The sequence below is a fragment of the Macadamia integrifolia genome, chromosome 9 (assembly GCF_013358625.1).
Source record: "Macadamia integrifolia cultivar HAES 741 chromosome 9, SCU_Mint_v3, whole genome shotgun sequence".
Classification (NCBI taxonomy): Eukaryota; Viridiplantae; Streptophyta; class Magnoliopsida; order Proteales; family Proteaceae; genus Macadamia; species Macadamia integrifolia.
In genome coordinates, this window is record NC_056565.1 from 21,079,428 (window position 1) to 21,100,284 (window position 20,857).

General features: G+C 36.6%; 2 protein-coding genes across 13 annotated transcripts in view; one reads left to right on the forward strand and one right to left on the reverse strand.

The window, feature by feature from the left end:
- The window catches only part of LOC122089415 (TNF receptor-associated factor family protein DDB_G0290965-like), a 27,534-nt gene extending 26,803 nt beyond the window's left edge, over window positions 1–731 (forward strand). For all 11 annotated transcript variants that reach the window (XM_042659130.1, XM_042659131.1, XM_042659129.1 and 8 more), the window contains one exon: window positions 150–731. In XM_042659130.1, coding sequence (XP_042515064.1) covers window positions 150–308 — 159 coding nt within the window. In that variant the 3' untranslated portion in view covers window positions 309–731. The remainder of the gene's footprint in view (window positions 1–149) is intronic.
- Window positions 732–6,325: 5,594 nt separating this feature from the next.
- LOC122088757 (glucan endo-1,3-beta-glucosidase 13) lies at window positions 6,326–8,413 on the reverse strand. Of its 2 annotated transcripts, none has more exons than XM_042658082.1 (4): window positions 8,080–8,413; window positions 6,927–7,265; window positions 6,735–6,765; window positions 6,326–6,647 (listed from the first exon to the last, which is right to left on the reverse strand). In XM_042658082.1, exons 1-4 carry the CDS (start codon window positions 8,132–8,134, stop codon window positions 6,554–6,556), a joined length of 519 nt encoding a protein of 172 aa, XP_042514016.1. In that variant the 5' UTR covers window positions 8,135–8,413; the 3' UTR covers window positions 6,326–6,553. The 2 variants fall into 2 exon arrangements, with proteins under 2 accessions (XP_042514016.1, XP_042514017.1); XM_042658083.1 differs by lacking the exon at window positions 8,080–8,413 and adding an exon at window positions 7,352–7,744 and having other exon boundaries at window positions 6,927–7,268.
- Between the last annotated feature and the right edge of the window lie 12,444 nt (window positions 8,414–20,857).

Consider the following 20,857-nt stretch of genomic DNA (forward strand, 5'->3'; position numbering starts at 1 on the left):
ATATATGTATTATGACTCCATTAGTTGTGTACAACATATCATTATCGTAGTGGATTCTCTGTTAACTAATGTTTTCTTTGTATCACCAACCCATGAACTGCCTCTATTTCAGAGTCAATTAATAAAAGAACTTCATTGTTTTGTTACAGTCATCATCTCTTGATCTGCTTTTAGAAGCTCGAGATGTCAAATCTCTAACCGTCGCTGTCAAGGAGCTTGAAGCAAAGATTGGCCCATCAGAAAGTGAAATCTCCAATAAGGATACTGAGACTGCAATGACTGTTGCTCAAGAATCAAATGAGACTTGACAGCTAAGTTCATTCCCTTTAACAACTAGAGTTATGAAAGCTATAATTTTTAATTCCCCTCCCCCTCCCCTATTTTATGTCCCTTTCCCCAAAGTTTGGAGTTCTAGACTTCTGGTGATCAGCGGGGCTTCTAGAGAAACTTCGAATGGCAGCTGGTATTTCAGTTTTCCAATGATTTCTTAAGCAACCCTGTTCACTTTGGAGCTTATGCATTCAAAGATTATAGGTCTAGATTTTGTAATGGAAAAATGGTTCCTACACATCCATGGTGGGAAAACCTTTCCTTCATGCTTACTATTCTTTTGCCATATCAGAATTCAGGAAACCAAGAATTGTGATTGCACCATAATACATTGGCATTTATTTATTTATTTTTTTATTATAAAATCTCTTGGGAGATATGAACCTACTCCAATTCTAAAACTAAAATGATTTTGAGGGTGGAATTTCCAGCTTAGCTTGTGGCTTCATTGTACGACTTATTGGACGGTCATATTCTCTCCCTCTTTTTTTTTTTTTTTTTTGGCGAATGCCATGCTCTTAGATAGTCTTTTTTCCCATTTGTGAGACAATTTACCACTAGCATAACTCTAAAGAAAATTTAACGGGATGACTGAAACCTAATGTGCAAATCCTTTAACTAAAGGATACAACCACACAATTGATATGAGGGCTAATTTAATGTACCAAGTTTTCTTGCACCCATGATGAATGGGAATTCGTTACCAAAAAATAAAGGGAAAATTACTTGATTACCCATTTATGGGTTTCCCTTTACAAAATTACCCACCAAAAGTTTCAGTTAATGAAAATATCCAAAATTAGGTTTTCCTCTACAAAATTACCCACTTAAAGTTTAAGTTAATAAAAATACCCAAAATTGAGTTTGGGTTTACAAAACTACCTACACAAAGTTTCAGTAATAAAAAAATACATGATTATATGTGGAAGTTGAAGACTCACTATTTTGGGTAGTTTTGTAAACCCAAACCTGATTTTGGGTATTTTTATTAAATGAAACTTTGGGTGGGTAGCTTTGTAAACCCAAACCCAATTTTGGGTATTTTTGTTAATCAAAACTTTTTGTGGGTAATTTTGTAAAGGGAAACCCAAAAGTGGGTAATCATGTAATTTTCCCAAAAATAAAAGGATGGAAGGAAATCTATTCATGGTAGGGCGTGAGATGTACGTTGGATATATTAGAAGGGTATTTTGGGAAGATATTAAAACCTTATAGGAGTTTGTGAACTTTTGGATAATGGATGATTTGTTCTCCATGTTTGGGATTTTTTTTTTCCTAATTTAATGTCGAGCATAGTTTTGTAAATCAGACTCGAAGGCAAACTGAGATTAGATGCATCCACATTGAACAATTATGTGTGTGGGAGAATGTCTCCAATATACCCACCATGGCTTCTATTGTTCTTATGATCAGAAGTGATTACCATTCCTCGTTGCCTTTTTCATGTGTGGCTTGCAAGTAACTGAATCTTATTTTTGAAGACAAAGTTTTCTTTCACTCATATGGATGAGAGAATCTCTTAATCTACTAGATATGACCATTGATGAAATTAAGGGCATTTTGGACTTTTGACAATAGAAGCAAGAGTGTTAAAAGATGAAATCAGTTATTCCACTGTGCCTAATCTTGATGTATCAGACCCTGGGCCTTAGATATCGATTTTGAGTCCCCCACAAAATGGTTGACGGATCGGTATCGAGGTGATTCGAATTGGAATTGAGAGATTGGTATGAGCTAGACCTTATTCAGGGTGATGTCCAATCGGGAATTAGTATCAGATTGATATCAGTCAATATCGATCCCAATTGTTGGAACCATGCTACCCCACGCTAGACTGCTAGTTGTTACTAACCCCTCCTTGGGTTCTAGCAAGGGATCAAACCACCACCCCCACACCCCCCCCAACCCAAACTCTTGTCCACACTCTAGGGATTCCAACCTATGGTTTAGGAATAAAGAAAAGAGCAATCTACATCCCCTCCCCTGTGTTTTGCTTTTATTACACCCCCTCCCCTGTGTTTTCAAAAATTACGAAAACCTCCCTTAACAGTAAAAAAAAAACGTGACTCCGTCATAGTTTGGCCGCTAAGATTTAATTTTTTCTTTTAACTACCAATATTACCCCTGAAGGAGTAAATTACCTATTATACCCATCGCCCAACTACATCAAACCCCTCCATCGATTCTGTTTTTCTTTTTATTCCAATTAATTTGAGTATTATGAGATCATATATTCCTTGAAGACCCACAACTAAGAGGAGTATTCAAGTAGCCGTTACAGTTCTAGAAATCCAATCGGTAGCCCGTGAACAGGGTTTTCTAGGGTAGACCTTCACACCTCCACAGCTTGCTGGCCTTTGATCTGTTCCAGCCCCTGTTTTGGGGTTTCGTTCTTCATATCTGGAAGGCCACTCGACCAGCAGGTTGTGGACATTGAAGGCCTATTGAAGGTGCTACTGAGAATCTCCTGAAGATTCTGAATTTGATCACAATAAAGAAATCATTAGATCTCTCTAACCTGAATTCAGATTCAGGAGCCCTTTGTAGGGACTATTGAAGACCACTAGAAGGCCCTTTGATCCTAGTTTCAAGGCCATCCTTGACCTGGTTTGATTGCTAGAGTTTTCTCCTATTCGATCACATAAAACCAAAATTTCCGCCTAAGGTTTGATCTTCCACACCTGCAGACATACAAGGCCAGCAGTTTGGGGTTCTAATTAGTCCTATACAGACCACAATTGACTAGCATCTCATGCCCCTTTGAGCATTAGGTTGTGAGGAAACAGATTTCTCTCTAATCAGCCCTGTTTTCTAGGTTTGCAAAAGTATGTTTGTTGACCAGATCTGGACTTAGTTTTCTTCTGAGTTTGGTTTGGAACCTATTAACAATTGGGGTTGTTTACCTAGTGTAAACCATCTTACATCTGTGAAACAAGGATTTAGTGGAGTTTAGGGTAGTGGAGTTTATTAGGGTTTAGATGTGAAGGTTATGGATGAGGAATTGATATGATTTGATGAATAAAATAAGAGAGAAAGAAGGAGGTGGATGAAACCCCTCCATTGATTCCGTCGCCATCGATCGTGACTGCTTGGTTCGCCTTCATCTTCACCTGGACTCCTCCTCGTCGCTGGCGATGGTGGTGGGTGAAACTATGGTAAAAGGTTACGTATGAGAGTGGTTATGAGGGTAGGGATAAGGATAAAGGGTAAAATGAAAAAAAAATAAGTGGTTAAAAGCAAAAGGGCAAACTCATATTTTAACACAAAAAACTAACAGTCTACTAACAGTGTTAATTGACATGGGAGGTTTTCGTAATTTTTGAAAACACAGGGGAGGGGGTGTAATAAAAACAAAACACCGGGGAGGGGATGTAAATTGCTCTAAAAGAAGAAGAAAACTTGTTTTTGACGGGAGTGAGGCCTTATGAAATGAAAAATACCAATCCAATTCTTATGAAATGAAAAATACCACCTCTATTGATGCTTTTCTCGTGTATTTTCGTTAGTGCTTGCGTATGTATAGAACCAACCACACTCTCCACAAGAAATATTTTCCAAAAAGAAAAATTTGTTGGAATTGACCACATATTGAAAATGACTAGATCCAACTCTTCTTCAAACAGTTAGGCATCCAATTAGACATCCTTCTGACCAGTTAGGCATCCAATTAGACACACACCCCACCAAATGAACTTACAACCCCAAGTCCTCCCAACCGTCTTAGGCATCCCAACGGTTGAGGAGGATCATTTACCGGATTTAGAGTATCCAGGATCCCAAGCTCTTAGAATGACAGGTATTTATGAGTTGTGAATGGTCAAAAATGAAAATTACAATTTTACGGAAATTTTTTTGCTATTGCCCGGGTTGCAGCCAAGTAACAACCAAGGGAGTGGAATCCCAGGGGTAGGTTTGAAAATATCCACCTTGATTGAATTTTTTCACCCCTACCCATAAGATTCTATTCCCTTGACTTGTACTAGGACTTGGCTGCAACCCAGGCAGTAGCCAAGTTTCGTTCCACCAGGCCACCATTGTCATCACCACTACCATCACAAATACCAGCCAGCACTAACCTAGACCATCCTCTTCCCTGTGCAACCATCTCCACTCACCCTCTCTGTTTCTTTTAACTCCAAAAGTTTTTTTTTTTTCTTCAAATTTTAAAAACGTAAGGGACCCCAACGATCACTTTTTAAACCTGTGTACCTCAAAAAAATTGAGGTACGCTCTGCCTTGCCCCTGTCAAAGACTCTCTCAAGTCTCAACCACAAAGTCTCCATCATTTCAGGGACTGAAGCAGTGTATAGCTTAACTTTTGCAGAAGAAACCACTGCCCGAGGACTGAGGAGGCCAAACCAAGCTCTACGGACAATTGATTATTAAATTTTTTGACTTTTTGAATTTTTGAATTTTGTTTCTCAGTACAGAGTTTACCAATAACACACCGAGAACGAAGGCCATCCCCATAAAGATACTCACTTTAGTCTTTTCCTTTTTTCTTTCGTCTCTGTTTTTTCAGATTCCAAGAGAATGAAACATATCTCCGTCACTACTTCCACCTAAAAAACAGAAAGTGAAAACTTAAAACCTTTTACCCTCACGAATTCTTCTCTGCTTTTTTTTTTTTCTTTTTTTTTCTTCATATGTAATGATAATTTTGTTTAAAAATAAGAATTGAATTGATATTTAGTTTCAAATTCAGATACTTCACAAAGATAATCTATCTTATTTAAATAATATTTCAAAAGAGAGTTGATGTGGGTTGATATAATCTTGGTTCTCTCACCTTGTAAGTCGATTTATGGGATTGAATTCTTCCAAATCCATATCAGAGGATGGATAATTGAAAAGCTAGATTTGATTCGTATAAATATCCATTTAAGGGCATCTATATCTGATTAGGGGAAATGTTACATTTCTAATTTTGTTACAACCATTTTCACCCCTGCATGGAGGAAGCCCATTTTTTCAATTAGGAGTGTCAAAATGGCTTCGGTCCAATTCAATTGCTTTTTTGATTGTGCATATATCGTGTGAAACTAAAATCAAACTGATGAAATGTTCAGTTTAGAACAATCAAATTGAACCCAAAAACTATTCGTTAAGTCAGTTTCATTATGTTATCGGTCTCTCGCAATTTTTCACATAGGTAAGGGATCGCTACTGGGCTGTGTGGCCATTGCATTGAGAGACGAATAATGGTCCTTCTCCCTCACATGCTCCTTCCCATGAGCAACTCGGTTGGCTTTGTGAACGAAAGCGCTGATCACCCTCACGTAGGAAGATGAACATTGAAAGGCCTGAAAGGGTAGTGACGGGATGCAGATGTTGATTTTGGAGGTTGCGTACTTTAGTTATAATGCCATCGACACAGTTGAGGCTTCTACTTTTCTTGGGTCCCAACTTGACAGACCAAGCGTAACGACCACAGAAAGTACGGCCAGAAAATTCATCTCCAAGTGGCTGTCCAAGGGAATCTACCTCGATGGGGCTTTTGCATTTCATGGGGGTTGGGCAGTAATTTCAACCCCTCTGTGTCTATGTGCAAGCACCACGCAGCCTGACAATAATCGTTTTCCCTTTTCATATATAAAAAGAAGAGGGTTCTATCTTCTAAGGCACCAAAACTGAATCATACATAGGAGGGCACCAATATCATGTCATGCAAGGAGAGAGAAAGAAACAAATGATGCCCAAACGGTTCAATGGTGAATGAACCAGCTGGTCTATCCTCGATCATTCCACATAAAAAAGGCAAAATACGCGGCAAAACTAACACACAACACTAAAATTACATGAATTTGGGCCGTCCACCATTTATACTTCGGCCGGCCATCAAACCATATTGGTATCAAGATTGTTGGCAAGTGCTAAAAGTCCAAATCCAACAATCCAATTTGGATATTAATCACCCACTAATGAAACCTTAATGAAATTCCGGTTCAACTAGTTAAATTTCAATTATCTGGTTCTTAGGGCTAACCACAATCCAGACCAAGCAAAGAAAATTTGATAGCATAGATTCCTAGCCCAACAACAAAGAAAGGAATACCTTAGCAACTTACAATTTTGACTATGCCAATCTGTCCAGATCACATGTCTATCTTAGCCCTATTTCCTAATCAAGCATACCCCCATAGCCCCCAAAGTCTTCTTTTTCCCCCTTTCCATCACATAAACAATCTGATATGCATACATTCAAGAATCTCTCACCTTTTCATTAGCTTCTCATGAACAAAAGCAGCAAAATCCCAAATAGTTCCCACCACCTCAAGCTATGCCCAGACAATGATGAAGCTGAAGAAGCTACAGATCTGTAAGTATATATACAAAAAACCAAAAGTTGAGTTAGAACAATTCAATTTCATGAATCTAACCAAGTTAACATGATATGAACATACCCTGATGTAGAATACACACAGCTTCCATAGCCTGAAATCACAAATAACACATTACTAGATTACTATAAAGCAGAGTTAGCTGAGTCTACTAATGGTTCATTGGCAAAAACAGAGACCCAAGAGAGATTATTTGTAAATTTCAACTCTCCGATCACCTAGTATGTTATATCATGGTTTGAGGAATACACATACTTGGATCTTTGGTGACTATATGAGCTGTTCCCCCAAAATTGCAAGCTATATCTGAATTCCCATTCTGTTGGTAATAGTAATTGAAGGCATACGAGGCATGTGACAAGAGTGTATTAGGTTCGAAACAAGATCCGCCCGATCGGATTATAGCACAGTCAGCCATCCCCAGACCACAAGCCCAGTCTAATGCCTTCTGCAAATCAACCTGTGAAACGCCAGGCCGAGCGACACACCATGTAGTGCCATCAATGAATGTGGTGTTGCCTTCTGGAGGAGAGTTGGTGGGGATTGGAATTATGGATTCTGCCTTTTCTTGCATTGCACCTTCAATTGTTGAAACTGAAATTTGTATGTTTGAGATTAAGAATTGAGTATTAATATCAGAAAGTACATGTGTTCTGTGAATAGTTAGGAGGATCAAGCTGGTTAGATTGGTTTAAGGGTCAAACTCCCTCTGCAACTTCCACCACTGAATGCCCCTCAAATGAACATTCAGGAGAGATGTGTTGCACTTAGAGAACAGTTTTTCAATCTCCCAAAATTATAACTAGTAAAAAGGCTCTGTGCATTTTAATAAAACATTGTAAATATAATTAACAACTGAAGGGTAAATGGTTCAAGGAGTTAAAAAGAGAGGAATTAATATGTCAGTTTGCCTATAGTGTTTAAAGGAAATGAAACTCTCCACAGAAAAAGGAAAAGAATCCAAAACTAGAATAGGAAACTCTCCTGTTTCTTCATGTTTAACTTATTAGAAAAAAAAAAAAGAGAAAAAAGGAAAATAAGGGACTTGCATTTGTAAATAAACTGGTTCAGATCAGCCATAGGAGGAAGAAAGAAAAAAAAAAAAAAAAAGAAAGAACCTATTTAGATGATTTTGTTTGGAAACTTAGAAGAAGCCATGGCATTGGTTGTTTTCCATTTTCATACACCAATAGAGTAGCAAATCCTTAAGAAGTAGAGAGTTCTGGTACATAAAGAATAGAAAAAGAACAAAAACAAAAGCTGTTAGTTAAACAGATACATGAACAACAAAAAGTCACATTCTTGAACAAGGGAAGATATATGAGAGCACATAAACAGCCCACATGAGAACAAACAGGAAGGGCATAAAAGAGCAGAAAAAAACTGGGAGAGGACCAAGAGATCATACCCAGATAGCATTCCACCATTAGAAGAACCACAAGAATCAATCTTTTCTTTCCCATGACAGTTAGTTCTTAGTTCTTACACTTAGTATCAAAACCTACCGAGCCTTTCTCTCTCTTAAAGCTACATAAGAAAACTTTCAAAGCCTCAGTCCTCTGTCTCAGACTCAACCTCTGAATACCCTTCAAGCTCTCTCTCTCTCTCTCTCTCTCTCTCTCTGTGTGGGTTAGACTATATTGATAGCAAAACTGCTCAAAACTCCTCATAATGAAGGGGATTTGCAACAATGGCTGTTACTCAACAGGGTAAATTTGCTTTTGCACTTTAATGCCGCTTTTAGTATGCATTTGTGTGCAATCTTTGAGGTAAATAAACACAATAAAATATGGTGACTTATAGAAGTAGCTGGTACAATTCTAGGTTGACAGCTTTCGGTTTCAGTCTCTTTCTTACTCGGTTCTACTTTTTTTTTTTTCGATGAAATACTTACTCGGTTCTACACTTCATCTCCAATCTACCTCTATTCTTTGATCAATTTCTCGTTCAATTTCTCATATGATGATATTTTCTAGTTCTTTTCCCTCCTTCACAAGTTCACTTGCACTTGCCGGGTTGCTTTGGTCAACATGGATTGCTCATGAACTTTCTGATTGGGTGAGCCCGGTTCGACTCAGATTGGACTAAATTGACCTGGTTGGACCCTTTTCTGTACATTTAGAGGATTCTTTTTATTTTTTTGGGTGAAGTAGACTGGTAGAGGAGTCAAATTCTATACTCGATAGGTGACACATAAGAAATCCCTTAGACCGGAAGGTTGGACCATCAACGTCTACCTTTCTTCCCGGAGTTGGTCTGGTCCAAAGTTATGGTCAACATGTGAGGTTCAAATATATTGTATAGTATTTATGAGGTCACTGGTATAAAGACCATTTTAGTATGGAGTGCTGATTAAGGTATACTTTATTCCTCAAACTAACATAATATATTTGAGAAAGGCAATCTTTGTTGTTCTAAAGGGACTCGGTTTCGTTATTTTATATAGGGATCCGAGGAACTTTGCCCGTCTGATGTAGAAAACCGCCACATATGACCCCTTTTTAGGAGGACAGAGGTGTCTTTTCACAATCATAAAAATAGGGAATTTATGAATATTCTCTTTTATACATCATATTCCTTCTTGTAGAGTGATCTCTTGGAAACCATCTACAACTCTTGCTCAAAAGTGGTAAGAAATCATAGATTTTTAAATTTATTGGCTGAAGATCAAAGAAGGTACGAAGAAAGAGCGGCTACAAATAATTCCTGTGAGGGTTTCCTAATCTGAGCGTATAATGTAAGTTTTCTTGGTTTGAACTCACTTGCTAAGGAGTTATTCCACAAACCCAAGCGACTTCTCCTTAAGACTTAGGCCAAGGTTCTACTACGTCTAACAATCACTGCGGTGCCAAAAGACATTTCCACAAACATAGCACAACTTAAAAGACGAAAAAGCGATTAAATTATGGGAATTGCCATTTTTGGGATGAAGAGTAAATGTCCTTGTGTGACTTACATCTTAACTTCATTCTATTTTTGGGATGATAGAATAGATGTTATTTAATGCATTGTAAACAACCCTCACTTGCTTGGACTTCTAGTCCGCTAAAGTTTTGAGATCATGGTTGGAGTTATTGGGTCCCAATTGACACTGAGAGGGGGGGGTGAATCAGTGTGCCAAATATTTTTTCATTTTTCAACTATACCCCTGATGTGGCAATCACTATTTGCACTTCAATAGCACAGTCTATTGATGCTGCCCAGAGTTGCTATGTATACTACTGACCATTCTTACTGTTGCATGAAACTTACTCACATAACCTGTATTGTTGCCCAGAGCTGTCTCATAAACCTCAAACGGTAATCACTGTCACCTACATACACAGTCGTATGCACATCCACACTGTACCACAAAGTGGTCAGGTCTACCAGATGTACACACCCATTCTGTAGCCAAACACTCCAATCCACAATACAAATACGAGCATATACATCCACAACATAAGAAATACGTGCTTCGACCAGTTGCCTACATGCACGGAGTAATGCCCACTGTCGGGCTCAACATTTACTCAATATTAATTATGACTGCACCCACAGTCAAGGGAACACATTCCCAGTTTCCACCAATGACATACAATGGCTAGATCTTCACCCTAGTTTTCTTAGAATGATTTGAGAGGCCGCACCCACAGTAAATAGGTTTAGGTAGTTGTACCTACCAAGGAACACATAGCCCCTATGTTCAGCACCCACTGAACACCAATAAAATAAAGTTGGGCTTATAACAATGCCCTATAGTGAAGCACTCATACATGCAAATTTCCCCTAAATAGACTATAACAATCACTTAGGCATTTTATCAAACATCTTGCCTACAATGATTTTTAATAATGGAAATTTAGCAAAAGTGATGTTACCTTGGCAAGGAGTAACCGTCGGAGATGCAATAATGTCGATCTCCACTTGATGCGGACCACAACCATGTTGTCTCGGTACCGCCAATGCTTTAACCCCGGTTGGCACTTGGGTTTCTTGAAGCAACTCACAAGAACCAAATTCTAGGTTCTTCTTCTTCTTTTTCTTCTTTCTTTTCTCCTTGTCTTTACTTTCATGGAGTAACAATGGCATTCACATTCACATTCACACACACACAAAGAGAGGAAAAAACTTCTTTTCTATTTCCCTCTTCTCCTCTTCTCTTATATATATATTTTTTTTTTCTCTTGGCAACAACCAATAGAACTTGCTACCTTGGTTTCCAGCTGCTTCCTAAGCCTCTAATGGGGGCTATGGATGAAGTGTAAGAGGATGGAAGTCTTTCATTCAAACCCTTAGCCTTTCACGAATTTCAACTCATTTTTCTGACCACCTCAGCAACCCTTCTGCCTGATTTCTTCCCTCTGATGTGTAGAGCTCGGAGAGATGAAGAATATCCAACTTGAATCACTCAAATCGGAGTTAAGATGAGGGAGATATGGCCATTTGAAATTGGACCAACCAGAACACTCAAAATGGAATCTTCGGAGGTTGGCGTAGGCTACTCCGGCGGCGCACACAACAGGGGCGAAATCTGGGCCATCGGATTAATCCAAATCCACTTTTAATCTCAGCCGTTAAATTATTCAAACGGATAATAAATATTGACCGTAAGATTAGAATAATCGAGTCAACTGATGATGTCAGCGTGATGCAAGCGCTGACATCGTCAGATACGTTGTCGACGTGCCATTGGGTACGTCAGCACAAAATAGGGTGGTTGTCAGCTATCTCTCATGATGGCTGAAATAGATTACAGCCGTTGGATCAAGATCTTTAGATCTAGTTTAATCTAGATCTCATGAGATCAAATTAATGGCATCTCTTTGTAGCCCTTTTTGCACATGGGAAACACTATAGTAAACATGATCAGGTGAAGCACCAAACCATTATATAATACACTCCACCAATGAGAAGCCTCGGATAAGCATTTTCAACCCAAACTCTTGCACAAACCGTCAGATTTGAATCTGACCGACGTGATTCAATCTGAACCGTGTATTAAGGATCCCTCTGATTCTCTTATATACACATAAGCCCCTGCTTCTATAAACTTTAATGCCAAAAACCTCTTATCAACTCAGACCTTTAAAACCTTGAAATTACATAAAACCCCTTAAAATTTAAAAAATAAATTCCGAAAAATTCACCCAACACCGAGAGCAACTGATGGATTTTCGGTTTGGATTTTCGAACCGGCTTTACGGAAACACTTATAATTTTTTCATACGATATCCGATCGAGATGAAACGAAGTGCGTTCGAATTGTAACTGGATGCTCTACGACTTTTCTGAAGACTCAATCATCTGAATCATCCATACAAAAAGACCAAAATGCCCCTACATCTTTCCAATGACGTATCTTTCTCATACGGAATCAGAACACGATGAAAATAGAACCGTTGGAAAGATTGTATTTTTTTCGTATTGTTACATGTAGAATAGTTCATTTAAAAAATTCATCTTCAATGCCGAAACTGCCCTTGACTGCCACAAATGCCGTAACTTCTTCATACGGTATCGGAATGTGACGAAATCAAATGCACTGGACTAGGTAAATTACAATCTATCTTTTTCATGAAGAACCAATCTTCCAAAAATTTTATTTTATTATCGAAAATGCCCTCGAGCATAAATAGGTCAATTTTGCCAGTTTTGACCCAGAAACCCGCACCACCTATTAAGAATGTATTAAACCACTCCATGCATACCAAGCGGCTCTGTTATCTCATCGGTGACACTGGACACTGTCATGTCATCATTTTCATCCACGTCACCCAAACTGACCACGTCATCATCCCCACGTGGCCGGGTTGCCAACAAGGACAACCATAAAACAACAGGAGTAAAGGATCCAAAGATGGGATCCATTTTTGTTCTCTTAATGACATATTTGGTGTTAGGAAATAGTGGAGCTATAAGGTATAGAAGTCTTTCCAGAAAAGAAGTCTTTCTAGAAAACAAGAAGATGACAATTTAGGGCCGTTTGATTTTGTTTTTAAAAACAGTTTTTTATTTTTTATTTTTTTTCAAAAATGAAAAAACATAAAAAAAATCGTTTGATTTTTCTGTTTCGTTTCACTTTTTTTTTTTTTTTTCAAAACAGAAATAGAAATTTTTATGCTTATTTTTGTATCTAGAAACAAGAATAGATAAACAAGTTAAACTTATTTTTCTGTTTTTAGAAACAAGTGGGAGGGACAAAAATTGTGAAAACCTGATACTTTACTCGACATACCCCATTCCCAACCCATTGTTAAAACTTCTCACTATTCAGAAGCGACAACTCCAACTATTTATGCGAAGTTCACAGTTTTGGACTGCCTTCGTCCTTCTGAAGCTCATCTCTATTAAGCATGCTTGCAATTTTAACGTTGTGCCTTCACTTGTATCTTAAACCCGACTATCATTTCAAGAAATAGAAAAATCATAACACCTTTTTGTGATTCCAAAAATCGTTTCTCAGGACAGAAATTGGAAAAATCATTTTGTTGTTTATATATAGACACAGAAATGACATAAACAAAATCAAACGGCCCTTAGATTTGGAGATGCAACTCAAGCTTCTTAACTACCCAGTAGTGAAATCCATCAAGGTATACTCACAAAAAAACAAAGAAATCCATCAAGGTATATTCTTGCAAAGAATTTCAACTAATGTTTAAGGTCTAAACTTGTCTTTAAATTTTTTTCCCTTGTTCCAAGCTAATTGGACACACTTTTGCTGGATGAATCAAAAGCTAAGAGATATAAAAGTTAAAGATCATGATGGTTCATTGTTTACTGGCTGCTCTCGATCCTAGTTACATCATGGTTGCTACAACCCTCTTTTGAGCCGTTCAAATATATATATATATATATATATATATATATATATTTATGTAAAGGTTTTGAATTGTTCATGAATGCACTTGGATCCTCATTTTTTATTATTTTCCCTTTTGTATTGAATAAAATAGTAGAAAAATCAATGAAAATTTCTCTTGCAGCAAGATCAAACATTATTGCGTACCAAAAAAAAAAAAAAATTTTTTTTAGGGCTCAGACCTTTTTCGATCTGAATCCAATCAGAACTAATTGTGGCAGTTTATTGGTTTTAATCCTTGTAATGGTTATCGGCCCTTGGGAGAGAAGTTTTTTTTTTTTCCCTCATTTATATTGAATGTAACCCACAATCTCGTATAAATGGAAGCCTTGAGCATCGAGTATGCCCTTTTTTTTATTGAATATAGCCTCTCACTTTGACGAGAAAAGGCCCAAAGCCAATTCCAGGGCTATTCTCAATTTGGGCTTGGGCTCTGAATTATGAATTATGATCCCTCGAACCAAAAATAAGACGGTTCTGTTTTTTTGTTTTTTGTTTTTCCAATTCAGCACCACGGTTTGGTTTGATTCAGTGACAGCTCACAACTGTAATGATCCAGGACCTGAAACGAGATGGTTTACCGATGTGGTTGGACCATGTGGTGGTGGTGGATCCCCACTTTTAAACAAACGCTTTTGAAACACCAATGTCACAGAGTCGATCAAGCTTAACGAAACAATTTCTTTGCAAACCCTAAGCTGATCAAATCAGAAATTTTGAATGTACATTGTCTGCAGACTAATTATGGAGATATTTATGATTGCGTGGAAATCAAGAAGCAAGCAACATTTGATCATCCCTTACTCAGATATCAAACCATTTAGATAGTTCTTGTTTTCATCGTTTTCATTTCTTTTCTTGGCTATCAAACACAGTCTTTAAGTTATAGTCTTGTTTCCATAGGGTCCGACAGCGATAGTGGATAGACCGGCAACTCGTGGGGGCCACCGCCGAGAGCCAATAGATGCCAACAGCTCTTTCACTTGGTTCCACGTTTCATAATTTGATTGGATGTCATAATCATGATATATAACAATAACATAATTCCGATATTCAACTGTTGTGGGACCCAGTGATGACCTACAGATGTGAAAATCCCCACAATTATTTTCTTCGCACGCGTGTAGCACTGCATGGATTGGCTGGAGGCGATGGACCTTTGGGTTGAGTTGCAAGCTTTTCTCATCCTTTTCTGATCCCTCTAGCTGCTTCTCTTTTCTTTCAACCCCCTTCTTTCTTTCTCTCTTTTTCTTTAATTAATTTTCAAATTTACACATAATGGGTTTCACGCATTAAGATATTGTTTGTTTTGATAGACAGATCAATCACCACACGTCTTTAAATTGCTATTAAGATCACCGTTTATATATACATTCCGTGGTTCATATGCATGCGATGTAAGACTAATATGTAATTCTACGGTTCTACATTCACACTTCCCTTGATATTCATATTCATGCTTTTGATACTAATGAAGTGTCACATCACCGAATGGGCCTCACATACTAAAATATTATTAGCTTTGAACAACAAATGGGCCATCGCACAACTTTAAAATAGATCTTGAAATATTAAGGAGATTGTCATTCCGTGATTCTTGTGGATGTAGGACAAATCCATGGTTCAATGGTTCTACACTATTTGTTTCAACAAGTTTTCAAAAGTTATCTAATTTTAAGCGAACTTACAAAGATTTGTGACCCACATGATCACCTTTGTTTCCACTAAAGCTATATTTTGCACTGGATTAGCATATACCCTTGATTTCTTACTACCATACCTTCATCCCTTTAAGTATTCTCTATCATCGACAATCCCTAAATCCAAACATATTCTTATCTTCTTATGTACTCAACTTCATGTTGAGATAGATGCAGGTATGGAGACATGTGGTGCACTTTGCCATGTTAGTAATAAATTAAGGGATTCTTTATCTCAAAAACATGAAAAGACAGCCATTATATTAAATATTTGCTACAATCTCAAGTCTCAAAACTCATCTAAATATTTTCATGGAGGATCCATGTTAGCAACATCTAGTAATCCAGTTTCTTGGCACCTAATCACAAAAAAATAAGGAACTGGTCTGGAAGAAGCTCTACACATTACACTGTTCTGATCATCCATGTGAGTCCATATCCCACTTCCACCAAGGAAAATCTCTGTAATGAATCTCACATATGTTCCAATGAAGATCTAGATCCAAGTTTAATCCTTATTTCTATCTCTACTTATATGGGTGAGTCTTTGTTTTAGCGCCCACATGAATATCTTATTATATTGAGAGGGCATAGATATCATGGTCTTCAGCTAAACATGTTATATTGTTTAGGTTATATTGGGAAAGGTTTTGTCTATGTGACATATTTTGTCTGTCTGTCTCCCTATCAAAACAGCGCGAATATTGGTTTGGGTGTCTTCTTTTCCAAACCTTTAAGTATTTATTTTCTTACCTTGTCATACCATTGTCATTGGCATTGCTAATCCTTTTTGGCTATGTTGCCTTCATGTGGACTTGTTATATCCAAGGAAATAGGGTTTCTTGAAAGAATTTCTTTTTATTTTATCATATAGAAGGAAATATATTTCTTGAAATTCCAATTCTAGTGAAATTTTTGCAAGACCCATTTTAAATATCAAGGAACAAATCTTAGAGAACTTTTCTTTGTGAGTAATGGAATTTTTTTTTAATGTGATAATGAATAAAGATGTTTTCCAAGGACCGAAACATGTCACTCAAAGACCCTACTGAGACAAAGATAGTCTGTCAAGAATGTAGAGGAGGTAGGATGTGTAATTGGTCAGATCTAGTATGGATCATATGAGCCTCACTAATACACATCTGAGGGAGATAATGACTACTAATAGACTATCACAAACGAAGTGAGAGAAAGAATGATGCCCACAAGCAAATAAAACTATTAGGGTGTAAAACTCTACCTTGATTTATCAAATTGTTATGGGCTTATTATCATCCATTTATTAGGCAACATAGTTTCCTCACAAATTAAATTGATTAATGAGACATTGTTGATTGATTTAAGTGTTAGCTTATTTGTAGCCTTTTAGGTGCCTATCAATCAAATCCATTTCTAGGTTGTACTAGTAGGTAAGCTTGAAATTTTGGTATAGCATATGAGAAATCAAACTCATTGGTTCACTTTAGTAAAGCATATTATAATTATAAGAGGCCAACCTACTGTCTTTCATCCTTTTTATGGGCCTCCCTCTGCTACTTTTCCTTGTCCTTTGCTCTTTTTAAGGAAATGAGTATGAAAACAACCCTTCTAGAAAAACTAATGTTCAAAGTGAGGGTGACTTCAAAACAACCTTAGGTCTTAGGTTTGGCCTAACTTTCAACAAAGGGAGATTTCTAGGTTAAATGAGATCAGCTATGGCGATCTCCAAGGAATTGTTCTTTTTGGATAGACATTCTATGCCCATTTCAGCCATTCCTATGTATGATATAGAGTATATATATATATATATATATATATATATTGTGGGTAAGGCTTGTAACATAATTGGTTGGAAGAACATTCGAAAAATGATCTGATTCAACATAGCCAACTCCAATAGTCAAATGGGTGTGATGCACCTTTTGCTACAAGGTGTTTGAACTTTTCTAGTCATCTATTACGAATCTGTCTTCCCTAGCCTTTTTTTTTCATGACAATGGCCATTTCGCCTCGAGAGAATCTAGACGGTTCTTTTATAAGTTTTTTTTAAAATAATATATTATTACCTTCATCTATGGCAAAGGAGGAAGCCCCTCACCATGGTCATCTATAATGTCAAATTGGAATGGAGAGGGATAGTTTCGGTTATGTACAATAAGAATAAGAGATGAGAGTTCATGATGACATAAAAGTCATCGCAAAGTCAATTAGTCATGTCATGGAAAAGAAATTTACAAAATTTACATCCTTTTGACATACTTCTTTTAGACATCCATCCGTATGGAATTGAAATTTAGTGACTTCTTATAAAAAAAAAAAAAAAACGTTTAGTGATGTAACATAGAGTTCGAAGTTCTAAGATGCCACTTATAGAGAACATCAATTTGACATGATAAAAGTTTTGTTACTGCTTGGAATGATTTTAATTTTTTTCTTTTAAAATTTTTAATGGGGTGTTGCCATTATATTCACTAAAATGTACTCATTTTCTTTAATCACCAATACATCACCCTTTTGGATAAGCACAAATGAATTGAGTATTTATGTCTGAACGAAGTATTGACAATGTTCATACGCAATCATGTATAAAACATTTCACCTGGCATATACACATAATAGAACTAGTTTTGGAGAGTCCAATTCCAACATTTCCTAAAAGTCAATTGTGAATAATTAACACATGGCAAGTCAGATGAGGCTTAATATCATGGACAAGTTGGCTCCTAAACAAGTTGGCTTCTAAAGTCTCCTACTCAAATGTGAAGTTTCAGCTCCATTAGAATTTGTCATATGGGAAAACAAAGCTCGTTGAAAATCCAACGCTATGAGAGAGTGTATTACAAAGAGGAGAGGGGTTCTGCATGTTACTAGTATGGGGGAGGAATCTGCATGCCACACCAATGGGTATCCTAAAATAAGTATCATTCATGTAGTCTCCACATTTTCAGAACAAGTGAGAGAGAAATAAAAAAAAAAAAAAAAAAAAAATATGTAAGCAGGAAACCTCACATTGGCCGCATGTCAATATTTTTCTATAATGGTCTTATATGAGTACAGTAGTCATGCATAGACATTTATGGGATATATATATATATATATATAGAGAGAGAGAGAGAGAGAGAGAGAGAGAGAGAGAGAGAGAGAGAGAGTATTCAACTGAATTAGGATATATAAATCTGGTTAATCCACGCCATGACCTCGACCGAATGGCTAGAATAACCACATCATATGTCCACATGTAGGAAATATTTCTATCACAGACATGAAAAATCATTTTCTATAGCTTTATTTTGTAGAAGCCTTAAATAATCGTATTTCTACTCATAGTAACAAACTAATATTAACTCCAAATGGGTCCAATTTGAGGCATCACGATATGCATGCAAATGATATGAACTTGTGAGAATTCAAGATGAAATGATTTCATTCAAGGTGGAATCATAATTGAACGGAAGATATAATTATGGATAACAATGGAAAGTAAAACAATTTGTTGTAAAGTAATAGTAATAGTACTTAATAATTATTAGAATGCACCATTATATAATATAGTAATATTATTCTATTAATTATCAATTGTAATAGTATCATGTGTTCAATTTAATTATTCTATAATCCGTAATTGTTGTATTAAAAAGATCCACACTTGAAAGCTAAAGTGCCAAAGCAGTTGGTCAAAGTTCAAACCAAACTATTTGGTTAATCAAATACTACAAACATTGAACCATGTTTGGATTTTTTTTGGGTATTTTATCTAAACTAATCCAAATGGTTTCACTTTCATACAACTGAGTCAATGGTTTGACTTTCTGGGCTATTTTTTAGTTTGGTTCTTAAACATGGTTAGAGAATAATTATATTCTTATTTTAAATTTTCAACTATCTCAGAAACTTTCAAAATAAATAAAAAATAAAGGGAGTGGTTTTATTGCCAGGCTACGTGGCCCTTGCACAAACATGAGAACATCCAACAATGGTGAGATTTTTCTTTTCACATGGTGTGACGATCATTTATCCTTTCTTTGTGTCTAAGTGCCGGCGCCACACAGTCTAACAACTTTCTTTAATTACAAAAAAAAAAAAGAAAAGAAAAAACTCTTGCGATTGGCCCCAGAGAATCTTACATATATGTAAGACACATAGATAGATTAGGGTCCATTCCATTCCAAGTGTTTCAGTGTTTGGTAGTGTTATTTATCAATCCTAACTGTTATTTATAATTCCTTGGTCCCAATAAGTTCCAAATGTCTCATCTGTTCCTATGTGTTTTTATATGTTTCTTTCTCAAGAACTCTTCTATTAAATGCAGCTTAGTAGTAAATATAATTTATTTATTTTTGGTCTCTAGGTCAGTCTCGGATCAAACAAACAAGTCCTTAAATAAAGAGAAATTTGCCTACCGAGTTAGTGCATGGCTCCACTTGATGTACTTTTTGTTGCCTTTTCACAAGACAAACAGAGCCCCCACAGTCCCTTGAGTCCCTCTATCATCACTTTCCCTCTCATCTATATCACTATAACATCCACATGAAATAATGCACTCTAAAGTAGGATTCTCTATTGCTTGTTTCCTTCCAATTGGATCCATCTTACCCCCACCCCCCCACTCCCCCACCCTACACACAAAGAACTGTACCCATAGTCCCACATCAAACCTACAGTGATGTACCTTTTGTTTCCATCTTTGCTGACATGTTATGCATGGTTTGTTTGGTTGGGCCAAGTGTCAGGGTGTCAATTTGAAATCGAAATCAAGAATTGAGTTGAAATCGATTGATTTAAAACCAAATTAACCCACAATAAGTTAAGATATTTGAAAAAAAAAACTTAATGAACCTAAATTCCTATTTAAGCAAGTTTAACCATTCTATGTTTGGTTCGTAAAAGAAAGAAAAAATCAGAATTAGTGTCACTATTATTTTTATCATAGTATATATTTATTTTCTTTTCCACTCATTTTTATGCTAAGAAAATATAAGAAGTCAAACAAATTTTAAGTGAAAAAACTGGGACAAATGGATGTATAAGACATGGTTTGTAGATTTTTTTTTTTCTCACATCAATGGTGTGAGCATCAGGTTTTCAAAATGTGTAATGGACAGCTCTCAATTGAACTGATTGGATTAGAGGAGAAATGATCTACTTATCCGATGCCAGAGAGAATTTATTTACTAAATGATGGAAATATATGAATTCTTTAATGATGTGCTCGATCAAGAATCCAACCTGAAGAAATAACCACTACCAATTGACTTGAACGAGTCTTGAAAAAATGTGATCATTGATTCTTGAAACCCTAGTGAGCTATTTTGAAGGGGCAAAACAAGGATCACCGACTAAGAAGAAATACATTTTAAAAAGAGATTGAGATGATTTCGGATATCACACGTGAAATGGATTGCATATATACATTTACCAATATCATATACAAAGCACAAAAATCTTCTATAGTGAAACAGTGAGCGACAGTGAATCTAATAACTATGGTACATACCAAGACATTCTCAACCATTGAATTCTCACTGTCACTCACAAGTCACCACCAAAAGATTTGAGTCCACAAAATATTTAGTTACCAAATAGAGATGGATCCAATATCGGTCGACAGTTCCTATGTGCCACCACTAATCGATGAGAGAAGGAAATGCCAGGGGCTCAAGAGA

What these genes read in the sequence shown, in the direction of transcription:
- LOC122088757 (XM_042658082.1), bottom strand. Translation starts at nt 8,134, where the DNA reads ATGGGAAAGAAAAGATTGATTCTTGTGGTTCTTCTAATGGTGGAATGC. An exon ending in AATGGTGGAATGCTATCTGG is followed by an intron (nt 7,266 to 8,079) that starts GTATGATCTCTT and finishes TACAAATTTCAG; the next exon opens with TTTCAACAATTGAAGGTGCA. An exon ending in TGTGTGTATTCTACATCAGG is followed by an intron (nt 6,648 to 6,734) that starts GTATGTTCATAT and finishes ATATACTTACAG; the next exon opens with ATCTGTAGCTTCTTCAGCTT.